At 44.1% G+C, this 25,198-nt stretch overlaps 1 protein-coding gene across 5 annotated transcripts in view; it reads left to right on the top strand.

The window, feature by feature from the left end:
• LOC134205819 (glutamate receptor ionotropic, kainate 2) overlaps positions 1-25,198 on the top strand; it is an 86,477-nt gene that overhangs the window by 38,535 nt on the left and 22,744 nt on the right. For all 5 annotated transcript variants that reach the window (XM_062681432.1, XM_062681431.1, XM_062681430.1 and 2 more), the window contains one exon: positions 11,193-11,365. In XM_062681432.1, coding sequence (XP_062537416.1) covers positions 11,193-11,365 — 173 coding nt within the window. The remainder of the gene's footprint in view (positions 1-11,192; positions 11,366-25,198) is intronic.

The raw sequence follows: 25,198 nt of genomic DNA, 5'->3' as shown, positions 1-25,198 counted from the left end.
ACTTGAGAAGAAAACCAAAAACAAATTTTGAAAAGAAACTTGCGGTTGTGGTGTTATCGTTTATGCAAACCGACCGCGGCGTCGAGATGCAAACTTTTGATTGCTGTCGGAAAGCAGAAAACTTGCATAAAATTATACCGCGGTTGCAGCGCGGAAAAACAACGTCATGACCGTGTGAAAACATTCGAGATGGGTGGCATAGACAAGCAGATATGTCGTTATTTTTACAATCCTTTAGGTTAACTCAAAATGTTAACAACTAATTCAATCGCACAATTGTATCCAACAGACGTTTTATCAAATTGAGTTTTGTAGAACATAAAACATAGAACTGAGCTCACGGCATAATAAGCATATTCAAAAAGCGATATGAATAATCCAAAAAGAGTTAATTTTTCACAAAACAGTTTAAAAGTCTATGACGGCATATATATCATTATACCGAGGTGGAAAAGTTTAGGCGACACACTCTAGTTTGAGGATGCAACATATTGCTAGGTGATGCTCGAACAATAAACATCATTATTTCTCGCGTAGAGCGTTATAACAGCTTATCATATGTTATAGAAGAAGAGGAACAATATGGGTGAAGTTTCTTTATTTGGGCTACAGAGAATAAAACGGAGAAAAGATTGATGAATCCTTCTATTCATGCCATGTGCGATGTCTATTTATCTATGACTGTAGTTTTTGTTATCCAACAATGTCATAAAAGTGCAGAACATTAAAATTCAAAGATGCAACACAAACTATCAGTCCAGAGGAACATAAATTTAATTTTGGAATTCTGATTTTTCGTCGAAGATGAAGATATTCCAACATTTTAGTTTTTCTTTGATTTTAAAAAGTAATCGGAACAATCCACGACTTGTTGACTGTGTCAATTATCGCTAATGTATAACATAACAAGGGTTCATCTCAATATTGCAGAAATATGGATAACATTCACATTTTGCAACTCACGGAAGCAAAGCACCAACTGGCGACTTTCAGGAAGCACGAACGATGCTATTCTCTTCCCGATAGGGTCATTGTGTGGAGGCGCATGATACATTGTAGGCTACCCGAGTCTGAAATCGACTTGACATCACATTGAAATCATTATTTGTTTTCAAATTATAATTATTGTGATTGATTACATTCATTCATTTATTTAGTCAGATAACACAGATAACACTGAATCAACGATTTGACGCCACAATACACGGTTCGAGGCCGCATCTCTCCATCCTCGCATACGCCCCACGCTCGCCAAGTCGTTTTGCACCTGGTCTGCTCCATCTCGCTCGCTGCGCTCCACGTCGTCTCGTACCTGCCAGATCAGAAGCGTTGCTGACATGCCCTGCCCGCTAAGGAATGTGTAACAACTCACCTGCCGAAGCAACATGCCCTGCCCATCGTAGCCGTCCGGCTCTACCTACCTTCTGGATACTGGGTTCGCCGTAGAGCTGGGCGAGCTCATGGTTCATTCTTCGCCGCCACACACCGTCTTCTTGCACGCCGCCAAAGATGGTCCTAAGCACCCGTCTCTCGAATACTCCGAGTGCTTGCAAGTCCTCCTCGAGCATTGTCCATGTTTCATATCCGTAGAGGAAAGCCAGTCTTATTAGCGTCTTGTACATGACACATCTGGTGCGGTGGCTAATCTTTTTTGACCGCAGTTTCTTCTGGAGCCAGCAGTAGGCCCGACTTCCACAGATGATGCGCCTGCGTATTTCACGACTGACATTGTTATCAGCCGTTAGCAAGGATCCTAGGTAGGCGATTTCCTCGACCACCTCGAAGGTATCCCCGTCTATCGTAACACTGCTTCCCAGGCGGGCCTTGTCGCGCTCGGTTCCGCCCACAAGCATGTACTTTGTCTTCGACGCATTCACCACCAGGCGGGTGTACAGTTCTGCCACCTTTGCAAATGTTCGGCCGACAATGTCCATGCCATCCGCGAGACAAATAAATTGACTGAATCTGTTGAAAATCGTACGCCGACTTTTACACCCGGCTCTCCGCATGACACCTTCTAGCTCAATGTTGAACAACATGCACGAAAGTCCATCACCTTGTTTTAGTCCCCGGCGCGATTCAAATGAATTGGAGTGTTCGCCCGAAATCTCCAGGTGTACCGATACGGAAGGCTGTGTTCGGCCACCACCCGATCACGCGCCTTTGCATATCGCCCATCACTATGAAAGCTGTTCCCAGCTCATGTGTGTTGCCGCAGCTCTGGTAGATGGTATGATTACCTCTAAACGTTCGCACCATTGATCCCTTCCAACAAACCTCCTGCAGCGCTACGATGCCGAATCCATGGTTCTTGAGCACATCGGCGAGTATGCGTGTACTCCCTGATGAAGTTGAGAGATTTGCAGTTCCACGAACCGAGTTTCCAATCGCTAGTCCCTTTTCGTCGCAGTGGTCTTCGCCGATGGTTCCGGTCCGTACTCTCTTGTTGATTGTTCGTTGCGTGAGTTTTTTTTTTGGCTGGCTTGCAGGGCCTGACACCAAACCCCCTAAATTTCCGGAGGACCATGGTGCACAGTTTCACTTAGAGTCCCTCGCTGGCACTCGGACGATGATCAGCCGCCCCTAACATGGAGAACAGACGCTGTTGTGAGCCGATCCTGACATGGAGAACAGACGCTCAATAAGATTTGCACCTCCGGAGAGGAGCAAACCCCCCTTCCCTGTTGCAAGAGGCTCGAAAGCTTCCTGCTAAGTGTCTCGGAAGCCTCTTTCCAAGTAGCTCGTAGCGCTCCTTTCAAAAAGCTCGGAAGCCTTCTTTTAAGAGGCACGAAAGCCTTCTTTTAAGAGGCTCGGATGTCTCCGTTCAAGAGGCTCGGAAGTCTCACTTCAAGAGGCTACGAAGCCTCCGATCAAGAGGCTCGGAAGTATCCGTTCAAGAGGCTCGGAAACATCCTTCCAAGAGGCTTAGAAGTCTCCTTCTAATAGGCTTGGAAGTCTTCTTTAAAAAGACTCGGAAGCCTCCTTTCAAGAGGCTAGGAAGGCTCCGTTCAAGAGGCTCGGAAGTCTCCGTCCAAGAAGCTCGGAAGTCTCCTTTTAAGAGGCTCGGAAGTCTTCTTTTAAGAGGCTCGGAAGCCTCCTTTCAAGAGGCTACGAATCCTCCGTTCAAGCGACTCGGAAGTCTCCCTTCAAGAGGCTACGAAGCCTCCGTTCTGGAAGCTCGGAAGTCTCCTTTAAGGAGGCTTGGAAGTCTCCTTTTAAAAGGCTCGGAAGCCTCCTTTTAAGACGCTCGGATTCCTCCTTTTAAGACGCTTGGAAGCCTCCTTTCAAGGGGCTCGGAAGTCTCCTTTTAAGAGTCTTGGAAGTATCCTTTTAAAACGCTCGGAAGTCTTCTTTCATAAGACTCGGAAGCCTCTTTTCAAGAGGCTAGGATGTCTCCCTTCAAGAAGTTACGAAGCCTCCGTTCAAGAGGCTCGGAAGTTTCCGTTCAAGATGCTCGAAAGCCTCCTTTTAAGAGGCTCAGTAGTCTCCTTCCTAGAAACTTGGAAGTCTCCTTCTAAGAGGCTAGAAAGTCTCTTTTTGAGAGGCTCGGAAGCCTCTTTTTAAAAGGCTCGGTAGTCTTCTTTCAAGAGGCTCGGAAGCCTCCTTTCAAGAGGCTCGGAAGCCTCCTTTCAAGAGGCTCGAAATTCTCCTTTCAAGAGGCTCGGAAGTCTCCTTTCAAGAGGCTCGAAGTCTCCTTTTATGAGGCTCGGAATTCTTCTTTTAAGAGGCTTGGAAACCTCTGTTCTAGAGGTTCGAAAACCTCCTTTCAAAAGGCTCAGAAGCATCCTTTCAAAAGGCTCGGAAGCCTCTTTTCAAAAGTCTCGGGAGTCTTCCTTTCGGAAGTTTCCTTTTAAGATGCTCGGAAGTCTTCTTTTAAGAGGCTTGGAAGCCTCCTTTCAAGTAGCTCGGAATCCTCCGTTCTTTTTTAAGAGGCTCGGAAGCCTTCTTTCAAGAGGATCAAAAGCCTCCGTTTAAGAGGCTCAAACGCCTCCGTTCAAGAAGCTCGGAAGTCTCCTTTAAGGAGGCTTGGAAGTCTCCTTTTAAAAGGCTCGGAAGCCTCCTTTCAAGAGGCTACGAAGCCTCCGTTCAAGCGACTCGGAAGTCTCCCTTCAAGAGGCTACGAAGCCTCCGTTCAAGAAGCTCGAAAGTCTCTGTTCAAGAGGCTCGGAAGTCTCCGTCTAAAAGGCTCGGAAGCCTCCTTTTAAGAGGCTCAGAAACCTCCTTTTAAGACGCTTGGAAGTCTCCTTTCAAGAGGTTCGGAAGTCTCCTTTTAGGAGCTTGGGTGTTTCCTTTTAAAACGCTCGGAAGTTTCCATTCAAGAGGAAGTCCCTCTTTAAGAGGCTACGAAGACTCTGTTCAAGAGGCTCGGAGGCCTCCTTTCAAGAGGCTCGGAAGCCTCTATTCAAGAGGCTCGAAAGTCTCCTTTTAAGAAACTCGGAAGTCTCCTTTCAAGAGGCTTGAAAGCCTCTTTTCAAGTGACTCGGAAGTCTCATTTTAAGAGGCTCGAAAGTCTTCTTTTAAGAGGTTTGGAAGCCTCCTTTTCAGAGGCTCGGGAACCTCCTTCAAGAGACTCAGATGTCTCCTTTTTTGAGGCTCGGAAATCTCCTATTAGACCTCCGTTCTACAGTTTCGGAAACCTCCTTTCAAGAGGCTCGGAAGCATCCTTTCAAGAGGCTCGGAAGCCTTTTTTCAAGAAGCTCGAAAGTCTCCTTTTAAGAGGCTCGAAAGTCTCCTTTCAAGAGGATCGAAAGTTTCCTTTCATGTGGCTTGGAAGTTTCCTTTTAGGATGCTCGAAAGTCTTCTTTTAAGAGGCTTGGAAGCCTCCTTTTAAGAGGCTCAGAAGTCTCCTTTTAAGAGGCTCAGAAGTCTCCTTTTAAGAGGCTAAGAAGTCTCCTTTTAAGAGGCTCGGAAGCCTTCTTTCAAGAGGCTCGAAAGCCTCAGCTCAAGAGGCTCAAAAGCCTTCGTTCAAGAGGCTCGGAAGCATCCTTACAAGAGGCTCGGAAGCCTCCTTTCAAAAGGCTCGGAAGTCTTCCTTTCGTAAGTTTACTTTTAAGATGCTCGGGAGTTTTCTTTTAAAAGGCTTGGAAGCCTCCTTTCAAGTCGCTCGGAAGCCTCCGTTCTTTTTTAAGAGGCTCAGAAGTCTCCTTTTAAGAGGCTTGGAAGTCTTCTTTTAAGAGGCTCGGAAGCCTTCTTTCAAGAGGCTCGAAAGCCTCCGTTCAAGAGGCTCAGAAGCCTCCGTTCAAGAAGCTCGGAAGTCTCCTTTAAGGAGGCTTGGAAGTCTCCTTTTAAAAGACTCGGAAGCCTCCTTTCAAGAGGCTATGAAGCCTCCGTTTGATACCGTTTCTGGTACGGCCTCTTGCTCTCGAGGAACCGTCGACATGTCCTAGAAGAGGAACCGTCCTAAACCCCAGACTACTGGTCTAAAGCCAACGGTAGTCAACGGGTGGGCACGCAAGGCCTTTTTTAGTCCTCGAGTCCCAGGGTCGATTGAGGGGAGGTTTTCGCACTTGCTAAAAATCGGATGCTTGGAGGTTAGGTTACAAACAGTTTACTTACGGTAAATATGGGGGTGACAATGTCAGACTACCTACAAGGCCAACTTGCTGCTCGACGGCGTGCACGAATCGCCGATGGCGATATGAGTCTTGGCTCGATAGATTAGCCGACGGGTGGCTTGGATTGACGGTTCGGTCGACTGATGGCAGGACAGCACGTAATGGCGGATGACGATAGTCACAAAACTGACATGGCTTGGCTTGCTGGTCCGGCCGTCGGAGTGGCGGATGGGTGACCTTGTCCTCGATTTGTTGTCGGATGCCCAAGATGGGTCGACGGGTGGTGGAACTTGCTGGATTGCCGATGGTTCGGCCGCCGGATAACGGATTCCGTTGCACTCGGTAGCTATGACCAAAAGGGGTCGAAATCGCTAGCGAACTTTGACTGCCGAAAACCAAGAAGGCACCGCTCCGCATTGTTCGCTTCCCGGTACCTCATTTCGGCTATCGTCCACATTCCCGTTCGTTCCGTATGTCGTAGCGCTAGAATCCCAGCTACCAACGAAAGCCTTCACGCTGCTACCACGCAAAGTTGCACCCACCAGAGCAAACAGTGTTCTGAACCGACCCTCTTCACTTTGGCAGTTAGCAAGCATTTGAAAATCGCAGTCAAAATTTCTTCTCACCCATATATTTGTTCATTTGTAACGATTGATGGTAACACGTTCAAGCGACTCAGATGTCTCTGTTTAAGAGGCTCGGAAGTCTCCGTTCAAAAGGCTCGGAAGCCTCCTTTTCAGAGGCTCGGAAACCTCCTTTTAAGACGCTTGGAAGCCTCCTTTCAAGAGGTTCGGAAGCCTCCTTTTAAGAGGCTTGGAAGTCTCCTTTTAAAACGCATGGAAGTCTCCATTCAAAAGGCTCGAAGTCTCCGTTCAAGAGGCTCGGAAGCCTCCTTTTAAGAGACTCAGTAGTCTCCTTCTAAGAGGCTCGAAAAGCCTCCTTTTATAAGGCTCGGGTCTCCTTCTAAGAGGCTCGAAAGCCTCTTTTCAAGAGACTTGGAAGCCTCTTTTCAAGAGGATCGGTGGTCTTCCTTCAAGAGGCTCGGACGCCCACTTTCAAGAGGCTCGGAAGTCTCCTTTCAAGAGGCTCGGAAGCCTCCGTACTTTTCAAGAGGCTCAGAAGTCTCCTCTTAAGAGACTCAGAAGTCTCCTTTTAAAAGGCTCGGAAGCCTTCTTTCAAGAGGCTCGAAAGCCTCAGTTCAAAAGGCTCAAAAGCCTCCGTTCAAGAGGCTCGGAAACCTCCGTTCAAGAATGCTCGAAAACCTCCGTTCAAGAATGCTCGGAAGCCTCATTTCAAGAGGCTCGGAAGCCTCTTTTCAAGAGGCTCAGAAGCCTCTTTCCAAGTGGCTCGGAAGTTTCCTTCCAAGTGGCTCGGAAGTCTCTTTTTAAGAAGCTCGGAAGCCTCCTTTTTAGAGGCTCGAAAGTCTCCTTTCAAGAGGCTCGAAAGTCTCCTTCTAAGAGGCTCGAAAGTCTCCTTCTAAGAGGCTCGAAATTCTCTCTTTAAGAGGCTCGGAAGCCTCCTTTCAAGAGACTTGGAAGTCTACTCTCAAGAAGCACGGAAGCCTCCTTTCAAAGGGCTCAAAAATCCCCTTTCAAGATGCTCGGTAGTCTCCTTTCAAGAAGCTCGGAAGCCTCCGTTCTTTTTAGAGAGGCTCAGAAGTCTCCTTTTAAGAGGCTCAGAAGTCTCCTTTAAAAGGCCTGGAAGCCTTCTTCAAGAGGCCTGAAAGCCTCAGTTCAAAGGCCCAAAAGCCTCCGTTCAAGAGGCCTCGAAACCTCCGTTCAAGAATGCCTGGATGCCTCATTTCAAGAGGCTCGGAAGCCTCTTTTCAAGAGGCTCAGAAGCCTCTTTTCAAGAGGCTCAGAAGCCTCTTTCCAAGTGGCTCGGAAGTATCCTTCCAAGTGGCTCGGAAGTCTCTTTTTAAGAAGCTCGGAAGCCTCCTTTTTAGAGGCTCGAAAGTCTCCTTTCAAAAGGCTCGAAAGTCTCCTTCAAAGAGGCTCGAAATTCTCTATTTAAGAGGCTCGGAATTCTCTCTTTAAGAGGCTCGGAAGCCTCCTTTCAAGAGACTTGGAAGACTATTCTCAAGAAGCACGGAAGCCTCCTTTCAAGAGGCTCAAAAATCCCCTTTCTCAAGATGCTCTGGTAGTCTCCTTCAAGAGGCTCGGAGAATTCCTTTCAAGAGGCTCGGAGGTTTCTTTCAAGAGGTTCGGAAGTTCCTTTTCAAGAGGCACGGAAGCCTCCTTTCAAGAGGCCTGGAAGCCTCCTTTCAAGAGGCCTGGAAGCCTCCTTTCAAGAGGCTCAAGTCTCCTTTTAAAAGGCTTAAAAGCCGATTTTCAAGTTTCCTTTCATGAGGCTCAGAAGTTTTCTTTTAAGAGGCTCAGAAGTTTCCTTTTAAGAGGCTCGAAGTCTTCTTTTAAGAGGCTTGAAGCCTCCTTTTAAGAGGCACGGAAGCCTCCAATCTTTTTAAGAGACTCAGAAGTCTTATTTTAAGAGGCTCAGAAGTCTCCTTTCAAGAGGCCTGAAAGCCTCAGTTCAAGAGGCTAAAAATCTCTGTTCAAGAGGCTGAAGTCTCCGTTCAAGAGGCTTGAAGCCTCCTTTCAAGAGGCTCGGAAGCCTCTTTCCAAGTGGCTCTGGAAGTCTCCTTCCAAGTGGCTCAGGAAGTCTCTTTTAAGAGGCTCGAAGCCTCCTTTCAAGAGGCTCGAAAGTCTCCTTTCAAGAGGCCTGAAAGTCTCCCTATAATAGGCCTGGAAAGTCTCCTTCTAAGAGGCCTGAAATTCTCTTTTTAAGAAGCTCGAAGTCTCCTTTTCAAGAGACTTTGAAGTCTACTTTTAAGAATCATGGAAGCTTCCTTTCAAGAGGCCTCAGAAATCCCCTTTCAAGATGCTCAGTAGTCTCCTTTCAAGAGGCTCGGAGGATTCCCTTTCAAGAGGCTCGGAAGTTCCTTTTCAAGAGACACGGAAGCCTCCTTCCAAGAGGCTCGAAGCCTCCTTAAGAGGCCTGAAAGTCTCCTTTTAAGAGGCTTAAAAGCCGACTTTCAAGTTTCCTTTCATGAGGCTCGGAAGTTTTCTTTGAGATGCTCGGAAGTCTTCTTTTAAGAGGCTTGAAGCCTCCTTTCAAGAGGCTCGAAGCCTCCCTTTTTTTTAAGAGGCTCAGAGATCTTATTTTAAGAAGCTCAAGTCTCCTTTTAAGATGCTCGGAAGCCTCCTTTCAAGAGACTTGGAAGTCTGCTTCCAAGAAGCTCGGAAGCCTCCTTTCAAGAGACTCTGAAGTCTCCCTTCTCGAGGCTCAGAAATCTCCTTTCAAGAGTTCGGTGGTCTTCTTTAAGAAGCTCGGAAGTCTCCTTTTAAGAGGCTCGAAAGTCTCCTTTTAAGAGGCTCGAAAGCCTCCTTCAAGAGACTTGGAAGTCTACTTTCAAGAAGGAAGAGGCTCTGAAGTCTCCCTTCTAGAGGCTCAAAAATCGCCTTTCAAGATGCTCGGTAGTCTCCTTTCAAGAGGCTCGGAGGTTTCCTTTCAAGAGGTTCAAAAGTTCCTTTTCAAGATGCACGGAAGCCTCCTTTCAAGAGGCTCGGAAGCCTCCTTTCAAGAGGCTCGGAAGTCTCCTTTTAAGGTGATTATAGAATGAAGCCCGTGGTGAATTTCAAATTCACCACACGTTGATCGACATTCATTTCCAAAAGCCCAAATCTGGCGTAATAGTTTTCGTACAGTGCCGAAACTCAAATTATGACTGTTTAGCATAACTAAGCAAACGATCTACCATTATTTTAGCCCCATACGCGTTATTTTTCTTTCATCTCGTGCTCTTGAAAAAAATATTAGGAAAGCACGTGGTTTACAAATGGCCGATTTCTGGCTTTATTGTATAATCACCTTTAAGAGGCTTAAAAGCCGACTTTCAAGTTTCCTTTCATGAGGCTCGGAAGTTTTCTTTTAAGATGCTCGAAGTCTTCTTTTAAGAGGCTTGGAAGCCTCCTTTCAAGAGGCTCGGAAGCCTCCCTTCTTTTTTAAGAGGCTCAGAAGTCTCCTTTCAGGAGACTCGGAAGTCTCCTTTTAAGAGGCTCGGAAGTCTTCTTTTAAGAGGCTTGGAAGCCTCCTTTCAAGAGGCTCGGACCCCGTTCTTTTTTAAGAGGCTCAGAAGTCTTATTTTAAGAGGCTCAGAAGTCTTCTTTTAAGAGACTCGGAAGCCTTCTTTCAAGAGGCTCGAAAGCCTCAGTTCAAGAGGCTCAAAAGTCTCCGTTCAAGAGGCTCGGAAACCTCCGTTCAAGAGGCTTGGAGGCCTCCTTTCAAGAGGCTCGGAAGCCTCCTTTCAAGAGACTCAGAAGCTTTTTTCCAAGTGGCTCGGAAGTCTCCTTTTAAGAGGCTCGAAAGTCTCCTGCTAAGAGGCTCGAAAGTCTCCTTCTAAGAGGCTCAGAAATCCCCTTTCAAGATGCTTGGTAGTCTCCTTCAAGAGGCTCGGAGGTTTCCTTTCAAGAGGCTCGGAAGTCTCCTTTTAAGAGACTTTAAAGCCTCCTTTCAAGAGGCTCGGAAGCCTTCGTTCAAAAGGCTCGGAAGCCTTCGTTCAAGAGGCTCGGAAGCCTCCTTTCAAATGGCTCGGAAGTCTCATTTTAAGAGGCTCGGAAGTCTCCTTTTAAGAAGCTTTGAAGTCTCCTTTTAAGAGGCTCGAAAGCCTCCTTCAAGACACCTGGGAGTCTGCTTCCAAGAAGCCTGGAAGCCTCCTTTCAAGAGGCTCTGAAGTCTCCCTTCTAGAGGCTCAGAAATCTCCTTTCAAGATGCTCGGTAGTCTCCTTTCAAGAGGCTCGGAAGTTCCTTTTCAAGAGGCACGGAAGCCTCCTTTCAAGAGGCTCGGAAGCCTCCTGTCAAGAGGTACGGAAGCCTCCTTTCAAGTGGCTCAGAAGGTTCCTTTCAACAGGCTCGGAAGTCTCCTTTCAAGAAGCTCGGAAGTTTCCTTATAAGAGGTTCGGAATTCTCCTTTCAAGAGGCTCGGAAGTCTCCTTTCAAGATCCTTATAAGCCTTTGAAGAGGCTCGGAAGTATCCTTTCAAGAGGCTCGGAAGCCTCCATTCAATAGGCTTGGAAGCCTCAGAAGCCAGAAGCTTTTAAGAGGCTCGGAAGTATCCTTTCAAGAGGTTCGGAAACCTCCTGCGGCTTCAAATTAGAATATACCACCCTTTTATTACTATCACTTTGGCAACCCGTTAACCAAGACGAAGCTCTGCCATAGAGCCTAGCCCTAGATTCCAATCAAATTCCGCATGAACTCGTGGTGAGTGCAGAGGTGTATCCCCGATAGACCATGAGGACATGACCAGCGTCCATTTAAAATACTAGAACTCTCGGACTGTGCACATTGAGGTTGAAGAGCAAATCCCATGCTTACATCCATTGGTTCCCTGTGCAATTGCGATTGTCTGGATGGTCAATCACGGCGTAGTAACTACGAAATGCACGGTCATCATGCTCATGCTCAGAAGGCTATTGTGCATATTTGTTGTTCTCGGTCAATCACGTTGTTTAATAGCCTATCACATGTGAGATGTCTCACTTCTTACTACTCCCCTTTATTTTTTTAAGAAAAATTCTAATGGTTCTGTAAAAACAACCTGATGTAAATAACCCCGTTTTTTATGTTGTTGCCCAACAGGCGGCCTGTTCGACGGAGACACCGACGATGCCATGCTTGCCTTCCAGTACGCTGTCGAAGCGGTCAACAACGAGAAACTGGCCTTTTCCAACTACAGACTGGAGGCCCATCCGATGACAGTAAAATATGGCGATCAGTTCGACGTGTCCAAAAAACTGTGCCGGTTGCTGAAGGTGAGTTACGTTCCTAAACACTTTGCGCTTTCCGCGAAGGCAGCAAACGACCATGCGTCTCCATGACGTTATGGTCCGGCGTCCGGCGAGAGATCAAATGAAATCAAAATGAAACGCTTCTGCCTTGGATCACGCCAATATCGTTAAACGTAAACATTATTCATGGCATATCATATTACAGAAACCAAACAAGTCGTAAATCCCACGGGATGCAATTCAACACACTTAATCCACGGATAACAATCGTTTTCTTCCACTTGAGCTAACTGGCTCTCTGCCACACACACCCAGTAGGTGTTCTAAGGTTCCTTTCAATTTTCCAGACAGCTTAATCGCTCGTAAACTTGTACACAATAAGCTGGCTTGATGATTATTACCTGTTAAATAAACTCAACTCGCCCGTACTACAGGGCCAGCAGTATACAATTTCCCCAAGCGGAACTGCATCATCGCCGTTCGGAGTTCGAGCATTAAATTCAGCTCGGTGGAAATGCAACAGATAGCCAGTCGGTCGGTTGGTTGGCTTGTTATGATATTTTCTTCTTTATCTGCTACTGCTGGTTTCTCCATCTCTGCTAGGAGGGAAAAGCCGGGCGGGAATGATCTCGTTCGCGCGAGCAACGTGAGCGTTAACAGGGGAAAAACAATTAAAATTTTCAATTAAAATAAAAGCCAATAAACGTAAACCATCGCCGCGATGCAAGCAGGCAGGCAGGCAGTCGTTTCGAGCGCTTGTATGATGCTGGAAACAGTTGAAACAGTGGATCGAGCGACCGAGCAGTAGCAGTAAGTAACAACTCGGCTCCCGGCTATCTGTGAGTGAAATACAAGCAAATAAAAATATCACTTTGCAGTTTATCGCACCCACAACGCTGAATCTGTTGCGCTGCGCCGACCGGAATGATGCGCTATCAAATCTCTTCTTTTCACGCATTTTTCCAGCCGCTGCAGTGCTGCCGTATTTTCATGTTGAACTTGATTTTAGATGTTCAATAGAGCGAGTCAATCTGGTTGGATATTGCACACGCATAGACTGACAATATGTTGCCATAATGATTGTAAACAACATGAATTGTGCTTTACGGACGTTTTTTTTAGTGAACCACAGCTTCGTTAATTTTATGTTAAAATTCTTCAGCTGTTATAACTCTATCAATAATAATTCTTCATTATTATACCATATTTAAATCTTTATTTGTACCAACAATCAAAGCCGTAGTCGTATCCACGGTTCGTTCAAAACTAAAGACTGTACTCTGAAATAAAAATGAGACGTTATGATTCAGAATACACCTGGGAGTGTAACGACAGCAAAAAGAAACAAGATCGCTGCGCGGATCATCAGTTTGATAATTCATTCAGATACGAAGCTGAAATTACTCCAAATGTGAAGAATTATGCCTACGGTGTGAATTATACATTTGTTATCGTCTCTTTTTGATATTTATAAACAAACACAGCAGTAGCCAAAGCTTCAAGTCCAGTTGCAGTTGCCCAAATTTATCAAAATATGGCACCACTGCTTATCACGGTTGAATGTGAAAAAGAACTGAACAGCGAAAGACTGAGTTAAGGGAATTAATATTTAAGAAACATGATGTACGGTAGCTATCGCTGTAGGTATGGAATGTAAAGTCAACAGTGGAGCATCCTGTGAACTAAATGTCTCAGTAAACAACGTACACATAACTCTCCCGCCCGCGCACTGTGAAACTCCACTCAGGCTGGCATCCATACACCCTACATATGCGATGTGTGCCAGTGGTGAAATGTGAGTCAATTTAAATATTTGATTTTCGAAACAGCTCAAATCAACACCACACCGACCGACCGCCTGGAGACGACGCCGGGGATGCTGCTCGGGCGGGCTTGTGTATGCAAACAGTTTAGTGTCGTCGAGTCGATGGCGCTGTAGTGTGAAGCAACATCCATAACGCACGTAACTTTGAGAATATGTATCTGCAATTCATGGCTTCGATTGCTTGATCAGGACTTTTAAAAACATTGAGCGAGCTTCAATTGATGCAACCCAACATTCCTTCCAGGTGCATTACGTAGCTAGTGGACGGTATTCGAGAAAGAAGTGAACGGCATTTGGGAAAGTGTGTTTCGAAAAGTTGTCTGCTCGCTCACATGTGGGTTTGTTTTCTAGTGTGATGAGATTTTCAACTAATTGGTACCCAAGGGAACTATATAACACGAGAGGACAATTAACTTTCTTCATGATTAATGCAATATGAATGTATGATCTTTTCGGATCTATAGGTTTTATTCCTATCCTAATGTTTGCCTTTCTCGAACAACAATGAGCATGAACCCCACTCCAAAACATCAAAGAGTCAAACCCTATGTTTATACTATCCGGCTTATTCGGTCTCTCTACAATCTTATACTGTTCTCATGTACTAAAGGATTTTGGGCAACAAGTTATTCCATTGGCAACCGTCTCCGTCTCCAGTATCCCAATGGTCATACCACACCTTGCCTTGTACCGGTGGAGCGACAAAAACGCAGAGCGGCAAAGAGCTCATAAAATAGTGAAATAAAACCTAACAGAAAAACATCTCGAAAGGCTAGAGGTCTGACCTGAAAATCAAAATTGAAATAACCCGCATGGGCTTATTTTATGTGGGGAGGGGATCCTGGGTAGGGAACGGGCCATTTTGAAAACCATTGATGAATTTATTTATTCCTAATCTGAAAGTTATCGCCGCTGTTTCGTCTGCTGTTTTACTGGCTCCAAGGTGCACGGTTCTCCATTGGTCTGGGTCTGAAGGTCTGGATTCAGTTCGAGAATACCATTTATTTACCAGCCATAATTCGATGCTGGTTGTTCGTGCGGTGTTTTTGGCTAATGTTTTCATTAAATTGATCCGGGGCTTACAGGCCACCTTCACGGCCTTAAAGTGTGGTAGGAAGGTAAGCCGCCAGTCGATGTCCACTCCGAGAACGCGTGCGATTTTTTGGCTTGGTATAGGATCACTGTCGAGCTTGATGGATGCACCTCCGAGTTGATGGCGGCCACAGCAGACGTGGCCTCGGATGCACTTACCCGCATTCATGACGAAACCGATGGAGGCAGCTCAGCGGTAAATGGCGCTAACCGCCGCCTGCGCTTTTATCCGGGTACGTCCGGGAGTTCCTCCTACAACTACCAGGAGACTGTCGGCTGACGTAAACCGCCTGTCGGCTGACGTAAACCGCCTGTCGGCTGACGTTAACCGATCAGCCCCTTTATCGTCCATGTTTCATAGCCGTATAAAGCCACCGGAAGAATCAGAGTAGCATACAGCGCGAAATTTGTTTTCGTTTGCAGACTACAGGATTTAAGCTGGTTACGAAGCCCGTAATAAGCACTATTTGCAGCTGCCTTTTTACCTCGCGGGTAACATCATTATCGCACGTCACTAATGTTCCATGATACACAAATTCTTCTACCACGTCAAATTTTTCACCATCCAGCACCATTTTGCTACCACGCCACCACCACTAATAATTACACGTTGATTGCCAGCGACCATGTACTTCGTTTTGCTGGTATTGATCGTGAGTCCAATTCTCGCTGTCTCTAAGCGGGCTTGGTAGTCATATGGCTACTGCTTCTGCCTCATACGCAGGAGGTCGTGGGTTAAATCCCAGGTCCGTTCCATTCTCCTACTTTGTATCTTTCTCTTTATTTCTCATGTTCTAATAATCGCTAGAACTGGAAATGGACTTCCATACCGTTTCCATTACTATTCCTATACCTTCAACTTGAGTATTCTAACAGTAATCTGCTAGAATCGGAAATGAACTTATATAGCTCGTTTCCTACATCCAATTAGAAATTCCATCAGTTACCTTCTCCTATCTATCACATTGGCAGCTCGTTAACCAAGACGGACCTCTGCCTCTCGGAACCTAACCCAAAAATTCCAACAAATTCCGCATGAACTCGTGGCAAGTGCAGAGGTATATTCGGCTTGCAGTGGGCGAGTGATTGCATCATCATTTCCTCCCCCTTCCCTACATTGACTTGCATTCTGACGTGGCAGGCGCCAGTATGACCTAACAAATGAGATCACCAGTACTTGTACATTGAAGATGTGTGCTAGTCCCAAGCAAACATCTGTTGGTTCCCTGTGCAAGAACAGCTGATCTGGTCATAATGGAGTAGCAACTGAGCAACGTCAATCAAGCTCAAGCTCAAGCAAGCTATTGATCGTGAGTCCAATCCTCGCTGTCTCCCTCTTAAAAGGCGAAACAGCCTCTTCCACGGCACGGCGATCAATCCCGATAATATCGATATCTGTATTTGTATTTGTTCACCATCTTCGACTTTGTCGTACAGACTGCTTAATTCCTAACTTAATCACTAATTCTCGCACTAAACATTTTTTTGGGCATTGAGAAATCGAATTCATCACAAACATCATTGAAACAACGCAAGCACATGTAAAAACTATGTTTGCAACCGAAATTCGTTCTATGAAACGGGATAGCTAAAAGCGGGGAATTTCGGAATCTACGAGGAGGAACATTCCATGGGATTATACTTAAAAGGTCTGGACAGTCAACATTACCTACGATAAGGTCAAATATGAAAAGCCTTTGTAGTTTAGTACGCCTGGCAGAAAGGGTTTCGAGATCGATCAATTTGCATCGGTCAGGATACCCTGGGAGGTTTACTGGGTCATTCCATGGTAATTGTCGCAAGGCAAATCAAATGAAATGTTTTTGAATGCGTTCAATTCTTAAGGAGTGCGTGACATAAAAAGGGGACCATACCGGGGAAGCTAAGATGCTACGTACGAGCACACAAAGCAGTGTTTTAAGACAATAAATATCTGAGTATTCAGCCGCATGTCGTCTAATAAAGCCTAGTACCTAGCATACACTTTGGAGATCGCAATGCTTATGTGGTCGTTAAATGTTAACTTTGAGTCGATGTAACACCTAGACCACATAACACATGAGGTTGGATGTCGTAGAGCGATTCTTGATAAATCCATGTTGAGAGTCAGCAATAATCAGTGCAGCAGCTCTTTACAGCCTAGTATGGATCAGCTTCTCGAATACCTTGCTGAGGGCACATAGAATGGATATACCCCGATAGTTACCAACAATACGACGACTTCCGGATTTATGGATTGGTGTCAGTGATGCCAATTTCCATGCGGTAGGAAAAGTACTTTCTTGCAGCGAGCGATTGAAGATAGCAGCGATGGGAACAGCAAGCGACTGCACAGTTTTTAAGAAGTACAGGAGGAAGGTTTTCAGTTCCAGGTCCTTTCGATGCATCTAGATACTTTAGTGTTTCCTGAATATCGTCTGGAGTAAACTGTGGGCACGGTAGACTAATGTCGAAAGAAGGAATTTGTTCGAATGAGTTCCTTCGTTCAACAGGTGATGCATTGCTAAACACGCTTCCAAAGTATTCCGCAAATAGTTCGGCAGCTTCCTTATATGAGTGAGAAGTAGTTTCACCGAAGCTGACCGAGATGGGGATTCCATTACCAGCTTTTCGTTTTTGCTTTATGGATGTTTGGATCTCGAGAATATGGTTGTCGTGAGTAGCGGAGAGAATTGCTTTGTATTCAGTTTCGAGGTCGCGGAGCCTAGTCCTATCGGAATCGCTTTTCATAGAATAGTAACGATTGCGCTGCTTACGAAGATTATTAGGAAGATTACGTAGCTCAGGAGTCCACCATGGGCTGCTGAACACAGACGAAGATCGTTGCTTTTACTGAGGAACATGCTGGTTGATAATTCCGAAAAGTGATTCGTAGAATGCTGATAACATCAGGTCCACTGTTCCGCTATACGATAATTGATTCCAATCGATGCTCGCAAGAATAGAATCCAACAAGTCAAAGTCACCGACTGCGTAGTCATATTTAATGCAATCTTCAAAATCGTCAGGTATTAGTGGCGTGGAATGGCGTGGAACATTCGTCAAGTAGTCAAGATTACTGGGAAATGATGATTGGTAGAAGCGGAGAGGATGGTGCGACAACATCGATATACTCCGGGAGATTGGTGAATACAAGGTCCGATAGTCTGCCATTTGCATTTGTAAAAATATTAATTGGTCTCAGGCCACTTGCAAACATTGCTTCAGTGGAACATTGTTCAGTATCGGAAGAAACATTGAATGGAATGTATCCGTTAATATCCTCGTCTGATATCGTCCGCAAATCACAGGAGCATATGCGATTTTGTGATAATGGTACCGCTTCTTTGCACACCAGCTCTCCTAATCGCTCCCTCGAGCGCAATATTGAACAGTAGATTCGAGAGTGCATCACCCTGCTTTAATCCATCTAAGGTAACAAATGACGTCGATATTTCATCCGCAACCCTTACCCTTACTTGATTTCGATCCGTCCAACGTAAACGGAAAACCATGTTCAAGCATAATTTGAAATAATTCATTCCGTTTCACTGAATCGTACGCCGCCTTGAAATCAATAAACAGACGATTTGTCTGCAAGTTGTACTCCCGGAGTTTATCAAGGATTTGTCTCAGGGTAAACATTTGATCCGTCGTTGATCGGCCCTCACGAAAACCTGCTTGGTTTTCGCCGACGAAGGACCTTTCTTAAAGTGAGGGCAAGTGAGGCCGTCCAACCATCAAGCAGGCAATTCCTCGTCTTTCCATATTTTCGACATAATAAGGTACAGAACTTCATAAAGCTGCTTACTGCCATGTTTGAGAAGTTCAGCCGGAGCTAATAGCTTTTCATACCTCATCTAGTGTAGGCGACTCCATAGCTTGTCCATCGTCGCTAATATCGTTAAGGAGCCGTTGCTCGCTAAGCTATAATATCCTTCAGTCGCGTTTGTGAGCCATCTGGTTGTGAAGAACAGTTCGAAACGCGTTACTTGCCTTCCAGAAGGCCGAAACGAACCGTCCGTCACCATACGCTTCTAGTGCTGGAATCCGCATCGTGGCAAGTCACCAGTCCACCCGGCAGTGCGCCGGGCCTCCAAGCATCGAAATCGTGAGTCTAGAATTCTGTTAATAAAATTTGATCCTAAAAATCCTAATTTGATTTGAGTTTGCGTACTTTCTTTGCATGCACCAATTTTTTTTACAGATTGAGAATTGATTACAGAAAGAGGTAAGTGTTCCATAGTGCGGTATTGTGCCGGCCCTGAGATCAAAATAGGTGAGCTGGCTAGGGACGTGCGGACGTCCATGCCACAGACGCATGGGCGTCGCTGGTAGTAACATTAGTGGAATGTATTCAACCGTCTATGACGAGTTTAGTACTTTCCATTTAATTCCACTACGTTTTACTTTTTGCAAGCTTCTTCAAGCCTATTTGGTTCTCCAAAACGTCTTGGAGTTCAGAACATGAGATCTACCCGATCATTCAAGTTCTGAAAGATGTATCCGTTCGGCGCTAAACATCCTAGCAGGTCCATTGATCGATACAATTTCACTGATTATTTTTACCTTTTATATGACCAGATTTATTTATTTACCAGAACATATGGTCTATCTGATCAACCAAGTCAAGAACGATGTATCCGTGCATCGTTGAACATTCCAGCAGGTCCATTGATGTCCGATAGGATTTTACTCTTTACTTTCACAAACTACAGTGGATGATCCATGAGTTGATGTTCTAAGATTCGATGTCAAATGAAAAAAATTTCAAGAAACTTCTGCGCCCCAACAAAAAAAAAGTCCGCGGCTACATTCTAATGGACATTGTTCGACACAAACACCTCTTTCAACATTGTGCATCTGATAGATACCTTGATATCAACTCATTTTGGAAGACCTTGCCAATCTCATGTTCAAGGAAATTTGAATCATATGCTAATTGAACTGGATTGGGAGTATACCGATTGATCGGAAAACCTAATTGATCTGTTGGATACCGTGGGCGGAGCGCGAAAATGTTTTGGAGTGCCTCGAACATCTCGTATTCAAGAAAATGTGTTTCACACGATGCGCATATGCTTATTGAACTTGATTGGGTATATACCGATGATGAGAACATTGCAAAAGCCTTGGTTGATCGGATAGATAACGTGGACTGAACTGAAGAACTTTGAGCATCTCGTATTCTGACATATGCGGCATGCTATTGACTCATTTTTCTTCTTCTGCTTCCTAAAAGTACGTAGTTCATTTTGTGTCTTGTTCGGTCCGGAGGGAAAAGATTGAACAATTTTCCGATCGAGCCTATAGCTCATAGAGATCGATTAACGTTCAAATTTTTTCATCTCCTGAAATGAAAATTCCCCACCATACTTCCGAATCGCATTGCAAACTGCTCCGATGCTCTTATCTTCTATTTTCGCCATCTGACTGATGAATGTTGGAAACAGTGCACCATTCGTGCAATTTCTGTTTGCGCTTTTCAAGAAAAAAGCTTCTCATTTCCATAAAAACTTAACCGCTTATGAATCACAGAGCGACAAATTATAAGGTAAACAATGATATTCAGTAATTTCCTGTCATATGAATCGCATATTTTTTCTTCTTATTGGCATTACATCCCCACATTGGGACGGAGCCGCCTCGCAGCTTAGTGTTCATTAAGCACTTCCACAGTTGTTAACTGCGAGGTTTCTTAGCCAGGTTACCATTTTTGCATTCGTATATCATGAGAGGCTAACACGATGATACTTTTATGCTCAGGGAAGTCGAGACAATTTTCAATCCGAAAATTGTCTAGACCGGCACCGGGAATCGAACCCAGCCACCCCCAGCATGGTTTTGCTTTGTAGCCCCGCGTCTTACCGTACAATGGCCAAGGAGGTTTCTGAATCGCATATATATTTGTCCAATATGAATAGGAGACCCAGCAAATATGGGACAGATATGCGATTCACAGCAGTAATCTTCATCAGAAAAAAATAGGAGCGCATCAAAATCGTGCTTATAATTTTTGGACACCCTATATCAATGTCGTCGCCAGAACCAAACTGCTGAACGGACTTCGTGAGAATCGTACAACTTGTGTAAATCCCTGCCCTTTGTATTTCTCCCTCCAACGCTATGTTGCTGCTATTCAACATGAAAGACCATCCTTGCCTTGGTTACCTTGTCGTAACCATCACGTTCACATCACCCGATTCATTGTCACCTTGATCAATCGTGTTAGTTTAGCCGGAAATCCGTATTCGTGCTTTTGGCTGCCTCGGTGTTGAACTTAATCTAGAATTAAAAAAAACACCTAAATAAAGATTAAAAAAAAAAAAAACTTTTGGCTGCCATAGCTGGTCCCGATCGATATCCAGTACCTTACCACCGTATTTAAACAGCTTTGGAGCAACTCCAGGGGCTTTTCTGTTGATCAGCTGACCAATCTCTTCTTGGATTTCATAGCGATCCGGAGCTGGAAAATGTGTATCCTGCGTGCGTGCTCCCACTTCCTAGGCTCGTTTTCGTAATACTGCCCCACCCTCTGGATCATTCGCGCTCATTCATATGAAGGTGCCCGTTTACATATGTCCCTACACATGCCAGGCTGTATCACGTGTCATCGGCTCAAATTCGCCATCATACGTTTCCCTGATCCTGGAGCACCGTACCTAGTACAGTGGTTCCAACGCTACCAATGGCGGATTGAAAATCTTCCAGTCACCTTCAAGAGAAGCTGCGCCTAGCTGCTCTTCCATTTGGAGCTGCTGCACATAGTCTTGCAGCCGCCTAAAGTTAAGCCGCGGCGTTCAATAACGGCGCGTGTTGTACACTATCAAGAGTTTTGAACGCAGGTATACTGCAACGAGGTAGTGGTCTGATTCAATATTCGCATTGCGGTAGGAGCGGACGGTCATGATGTCGGAGAAGAATTTACCGTCGATTGACACATAGTCGATTTGGTTTTCCGTTCCTTGGTTAGGTGATCTTCATGCTTTCAATTTGCTTTCAATATCTCGTAATATTGCAAACAAGGATGTTTTCAAGGCTTATTTTAGTTGATTTTCGAGGATGTTTTAGTTATGCTACGTTTTGACAAGCAAGTGAATTGAACAACTCAGTTGAATTAAATTGACTTGCCAAAAGTTAAACATATTCAACTTTCTTTTTGTTCAAATGAATTGAATTAACGTGCTTACACGTTCAATTCGCATTCGATTCAAGTGACTTGCTCAATTCACTTGCATTGTCTAAACGTAGCCTTAGTTTCAATCGATTGTAAAACCGTGATTTGAACGAGTGCTTGCAATCGAGGATTTTTTACTAATTTTATTTGCTAATTATCTAATACATGCATTCATCATTAGACTAGATGTTCCGTGTTCTCTTAGCACTGTCATCCTTATTTGCTATGATACATTTTTTATTATTAATAATACATTTCAATTGCCTCTGGAAGTTAGGATTTTTCCTCGCGTTGAATTGAACCATGCATGGCCATGTAGGAATTACAATGTTTTCAACTTAAACTAAACTTAACCTAATTTGTTACAATGAGCTAATCCTTGCAATAGAAGATTGCAATGATTTTGTCTAAAATTGAAATACTTTTATTGGACATTTGTTGCAATGTCTCAATATTAGCAATTCTATGAAGTTCATTGGTACTATACCACGAATGCAACTTCAGAATCATTTCCAAATTTTTATTTTGAATCATCTGAAGTGCCTAGTCCATATTGGCACAACATACAAATTTGTAAATCAAAAATTTGTTCGGACAGTCGTCACGGAATCCAAGTTTGAAAGTACTTGCGTTTTCTAGGGCACATCACTAAATACGGGAGCAACGCACAACTGTCATTTTTATTATTCCACGCATGCTGCGACGCAGCAAAGCTAAAATAATAAAAATGACAGTTGTGCGTTGCTTCCGCATTGAGTGGTTTGCCCTTGAAAACGCGAGTATTTTTAAATTTGGATTCCATGATGCTTGTCCTTAAGACAAAATTTTTATTTTCTGTTTATAAGTGGATACAGTATGGTCCATAAAAAAATGCGAAAATATTTTTTTACTTATGTTTTTGTACATTAAAGGGTTATTTCTACTATTCATATATATGTGTGTAAGCAAACGTATCATGAAAAAAACATTTGTATCTAGTGAATGTATTATTGAAAAAAATTGTTACTATGTAACATAGTCTCTCAAGTATGTAACTACGTAACTATAATTTTGATGTTTTCGCATTTTTTTATGGACCATACTGTATAGACACTTAATATATTTGTTACATTTGGCTTGAATGCCTTCAATGTGATTTTTCAAGTTAATTTTCAATCTAGCAGAAGTCCGTAATTGCAATTAAGGATGTTTTCCATCATTTAGTAGTTTGTCAATAACTCATTCCAGATGCTTAATTTCAAAATGTGTTAGTGGACTTCTGGTGCGAAAGTTTTTCTACAACTCTGTCTAATGGAACGTACACACGGTCAAGCAGTTTGACCAACATTGACTCCACCTCTCGTTTGCTCAAACATCCATCAAGTTCAACAACAGCGGCCCGAACAATCAATTTATGCGACCAACAATATCATACAAAAACGACCGAAGCGCCAACCATCAACAAATATATCGGCGTTTGTGCAACTTCACTACAAAAGCTCAAAAATGTTCGTCGAGCCTTGACTCCGCCCCCGACAACTCAAACCATAATCAAACCGTTTTAATTTTTTCCAACTGAGCCGCCAACTGTCAAATGGTTTTTCGAACAACTTCACACACGTTCAAACAAAGCAGCAATCGAAGCGTTTTTTGGGGTGGAGTCAGTATTCGTCAAACTGCTTGACTGGTGTGTACGCTGCATATTTGATCGTTTTATTGAAATCCACTATCAACGATGTTATTGCACTGGTTGCAGTTAAACTAAATTATTGGAATTTTGTTATACTTTAGTATAAGTTACTGCAACTAGCGCAACTCCGTTATTAGTGGAATGCAAACAACGAGCTATTATGCAAAGTTGTAGAAGTCAAAGTGCACTAGAAGTCCACCATATAACACATTTTGACAAACTACTGAATGATCGCAAACATCCTCGATTACATCACGGCTATGCATTCGATTGAAACCAGCTAAAACTTGAGCTTCAAAGCATTGGAAAAATGCAGCACGGAAATTTGCGACCAATGCGGTGCGGTCGTGTGATTTTCCCAGCAGTTTATTTGATATTGAGATGCGGCTTTTCTAATTTCCAGAAACAGCAACATTGGAAATAATAGAAAAGCAGCAACACATTTAGTTTCATCTCTCAGGCTTCATCTATTCATGTGTGTATTACATTCCATCCTGCCAACAAGTACATTTATCCACCACAGTCGGACAAAGAGATCCACCGGCATAAACGCACATCGGAATTCCCGCCAAACAAAGCTAACCGCATATTCAAACGGAGAAATATGAAAAGCGTAAACGATCTCGTAAATTGTTTACAAATGGAAATTGCTACTTTGAAACTACGGCAGCCGTCGCCGTCCACTCATGAGCGTGGCGGCGGAAGTACGGACGGGGCTTCAACGTCATAACGGTCCGTTGCTCTGATGGTCCTTGGGTTTCCGGCCGGCCAACTGAAGTGGGTGGCCATTACGGCGCCCGAACTAACCCCACACCGCAGCCCCTTTTCCCTAATATGCCTTTTCCCGGTAGAGTAAATGTAAAAGATAAATATTTCGTCTAGTGGGATACTGGCGTGTTTTGTTTGCACAACGATGGGCGTCGGTGGTGAATTCTAGTCTAGAGTTATTAGGCCAAAATTGTTGATTTGACTACAGTCCGTAAGTCTCTGTCGGTTGTATGCAGACCCTATTTCACATTTCGGGGTAAAGTCAACCTACATGAAAATAGTTATCATCAATACTTCAGATTTAAATCAAATCATTTTACTATTTTTTTATTAACTTAATATTATTTCGGATTCAAATCAAACTCACTTATTAATAAAATTATCATTATTTCTAAAAAATGGAACCATTTTGAAAAGTTCTGTTACCATTGATAGATTTCCGTAAAACCCATTGGTGTAAGTTTCCAATAAATATTGAAAATGTATTGACGAAAATAATTTGCTAGATGAGCTCTTTGAGCGAGTTGGATGAATAATGAAACCATCTACAACTATTTCTACTGTCAGCAAGCGCCACTGCTGTGCTCCTCATCATCATCGCCATCAAGCGACAGCCAGTATTTACCTAGCTCTATATTTATTATGATCGCAGTCATCATCACCGAAGAGGAAGTTGCGTGTTAATTTATTCATACCCATTCATTTGTGTCCCCGGTGTTCGCAATTGTGATCCCGGATTAGGATAGTTTCGAATGCGATATCCCCGGTGAGGAAACAAAGAGCGTGGGACTCACTGACTTTTGCGGAATGGGGGAAAAGGTGGCGAATTTGGTAGGAATGAAATTTATCTGCTTTTGAGTGGCTATGAATAATTGGTCTTCCTGGCTAGGTTGAAGTTGTGATAAAACACGGCAGTGGAAGGGGTAATACAACAACTGTCAACACGTGCGTCAGGTTACGGTCGTCAAACGATACCGGTAGCCAAAGTGATGACGAGAAAATTGGATGGTTCATTAAATAATTGAAAAATAATTTCAGCCAATTGTTTCCATTTGTTGGCAGTTGGAAAGTTGATGATAATGCTGTCCAATGAAGTAGCTTCAGGGTGACCGCTGTAAAATGGATCGTGGTATGGAAAATCAGCCAGCGTGTCTGAAGGACCGCTGAAAAATGAATTGGTTTGGGAAATCGCAAACCGCGTTTCGATGACCGCTGGACAATGAAATGCGGTTTGGAAAAACACAAAGCGCGTCTTTTTTGTGAACAAAGGGGCATGAGCGTGACAGGAACAACTTCGAGCTACTTCGAGCTGCTCATTGGACAGCACTGATATGAGGAGAAGTACAA

The sequence above is a fragment of the Armigeres subalbatus genome, chromosome 1, assembly GCF_024139115.2.
Source record: "Armigeres subalbatus isolate Guangzhou_Male chromosome 1, GZ_Asu_2, whole genome shotgun sequence".
Taxonomy (NCBI): domain Eukaryota; kingdom Metazoa; phylum Arthropoda; class Insecta; order Diptera; family Culicidae; genus Armigeres; species Armigeres subalbatus.
This window is presented reverse-complemented; position numbering and strand designations above follow the sequence as displayed.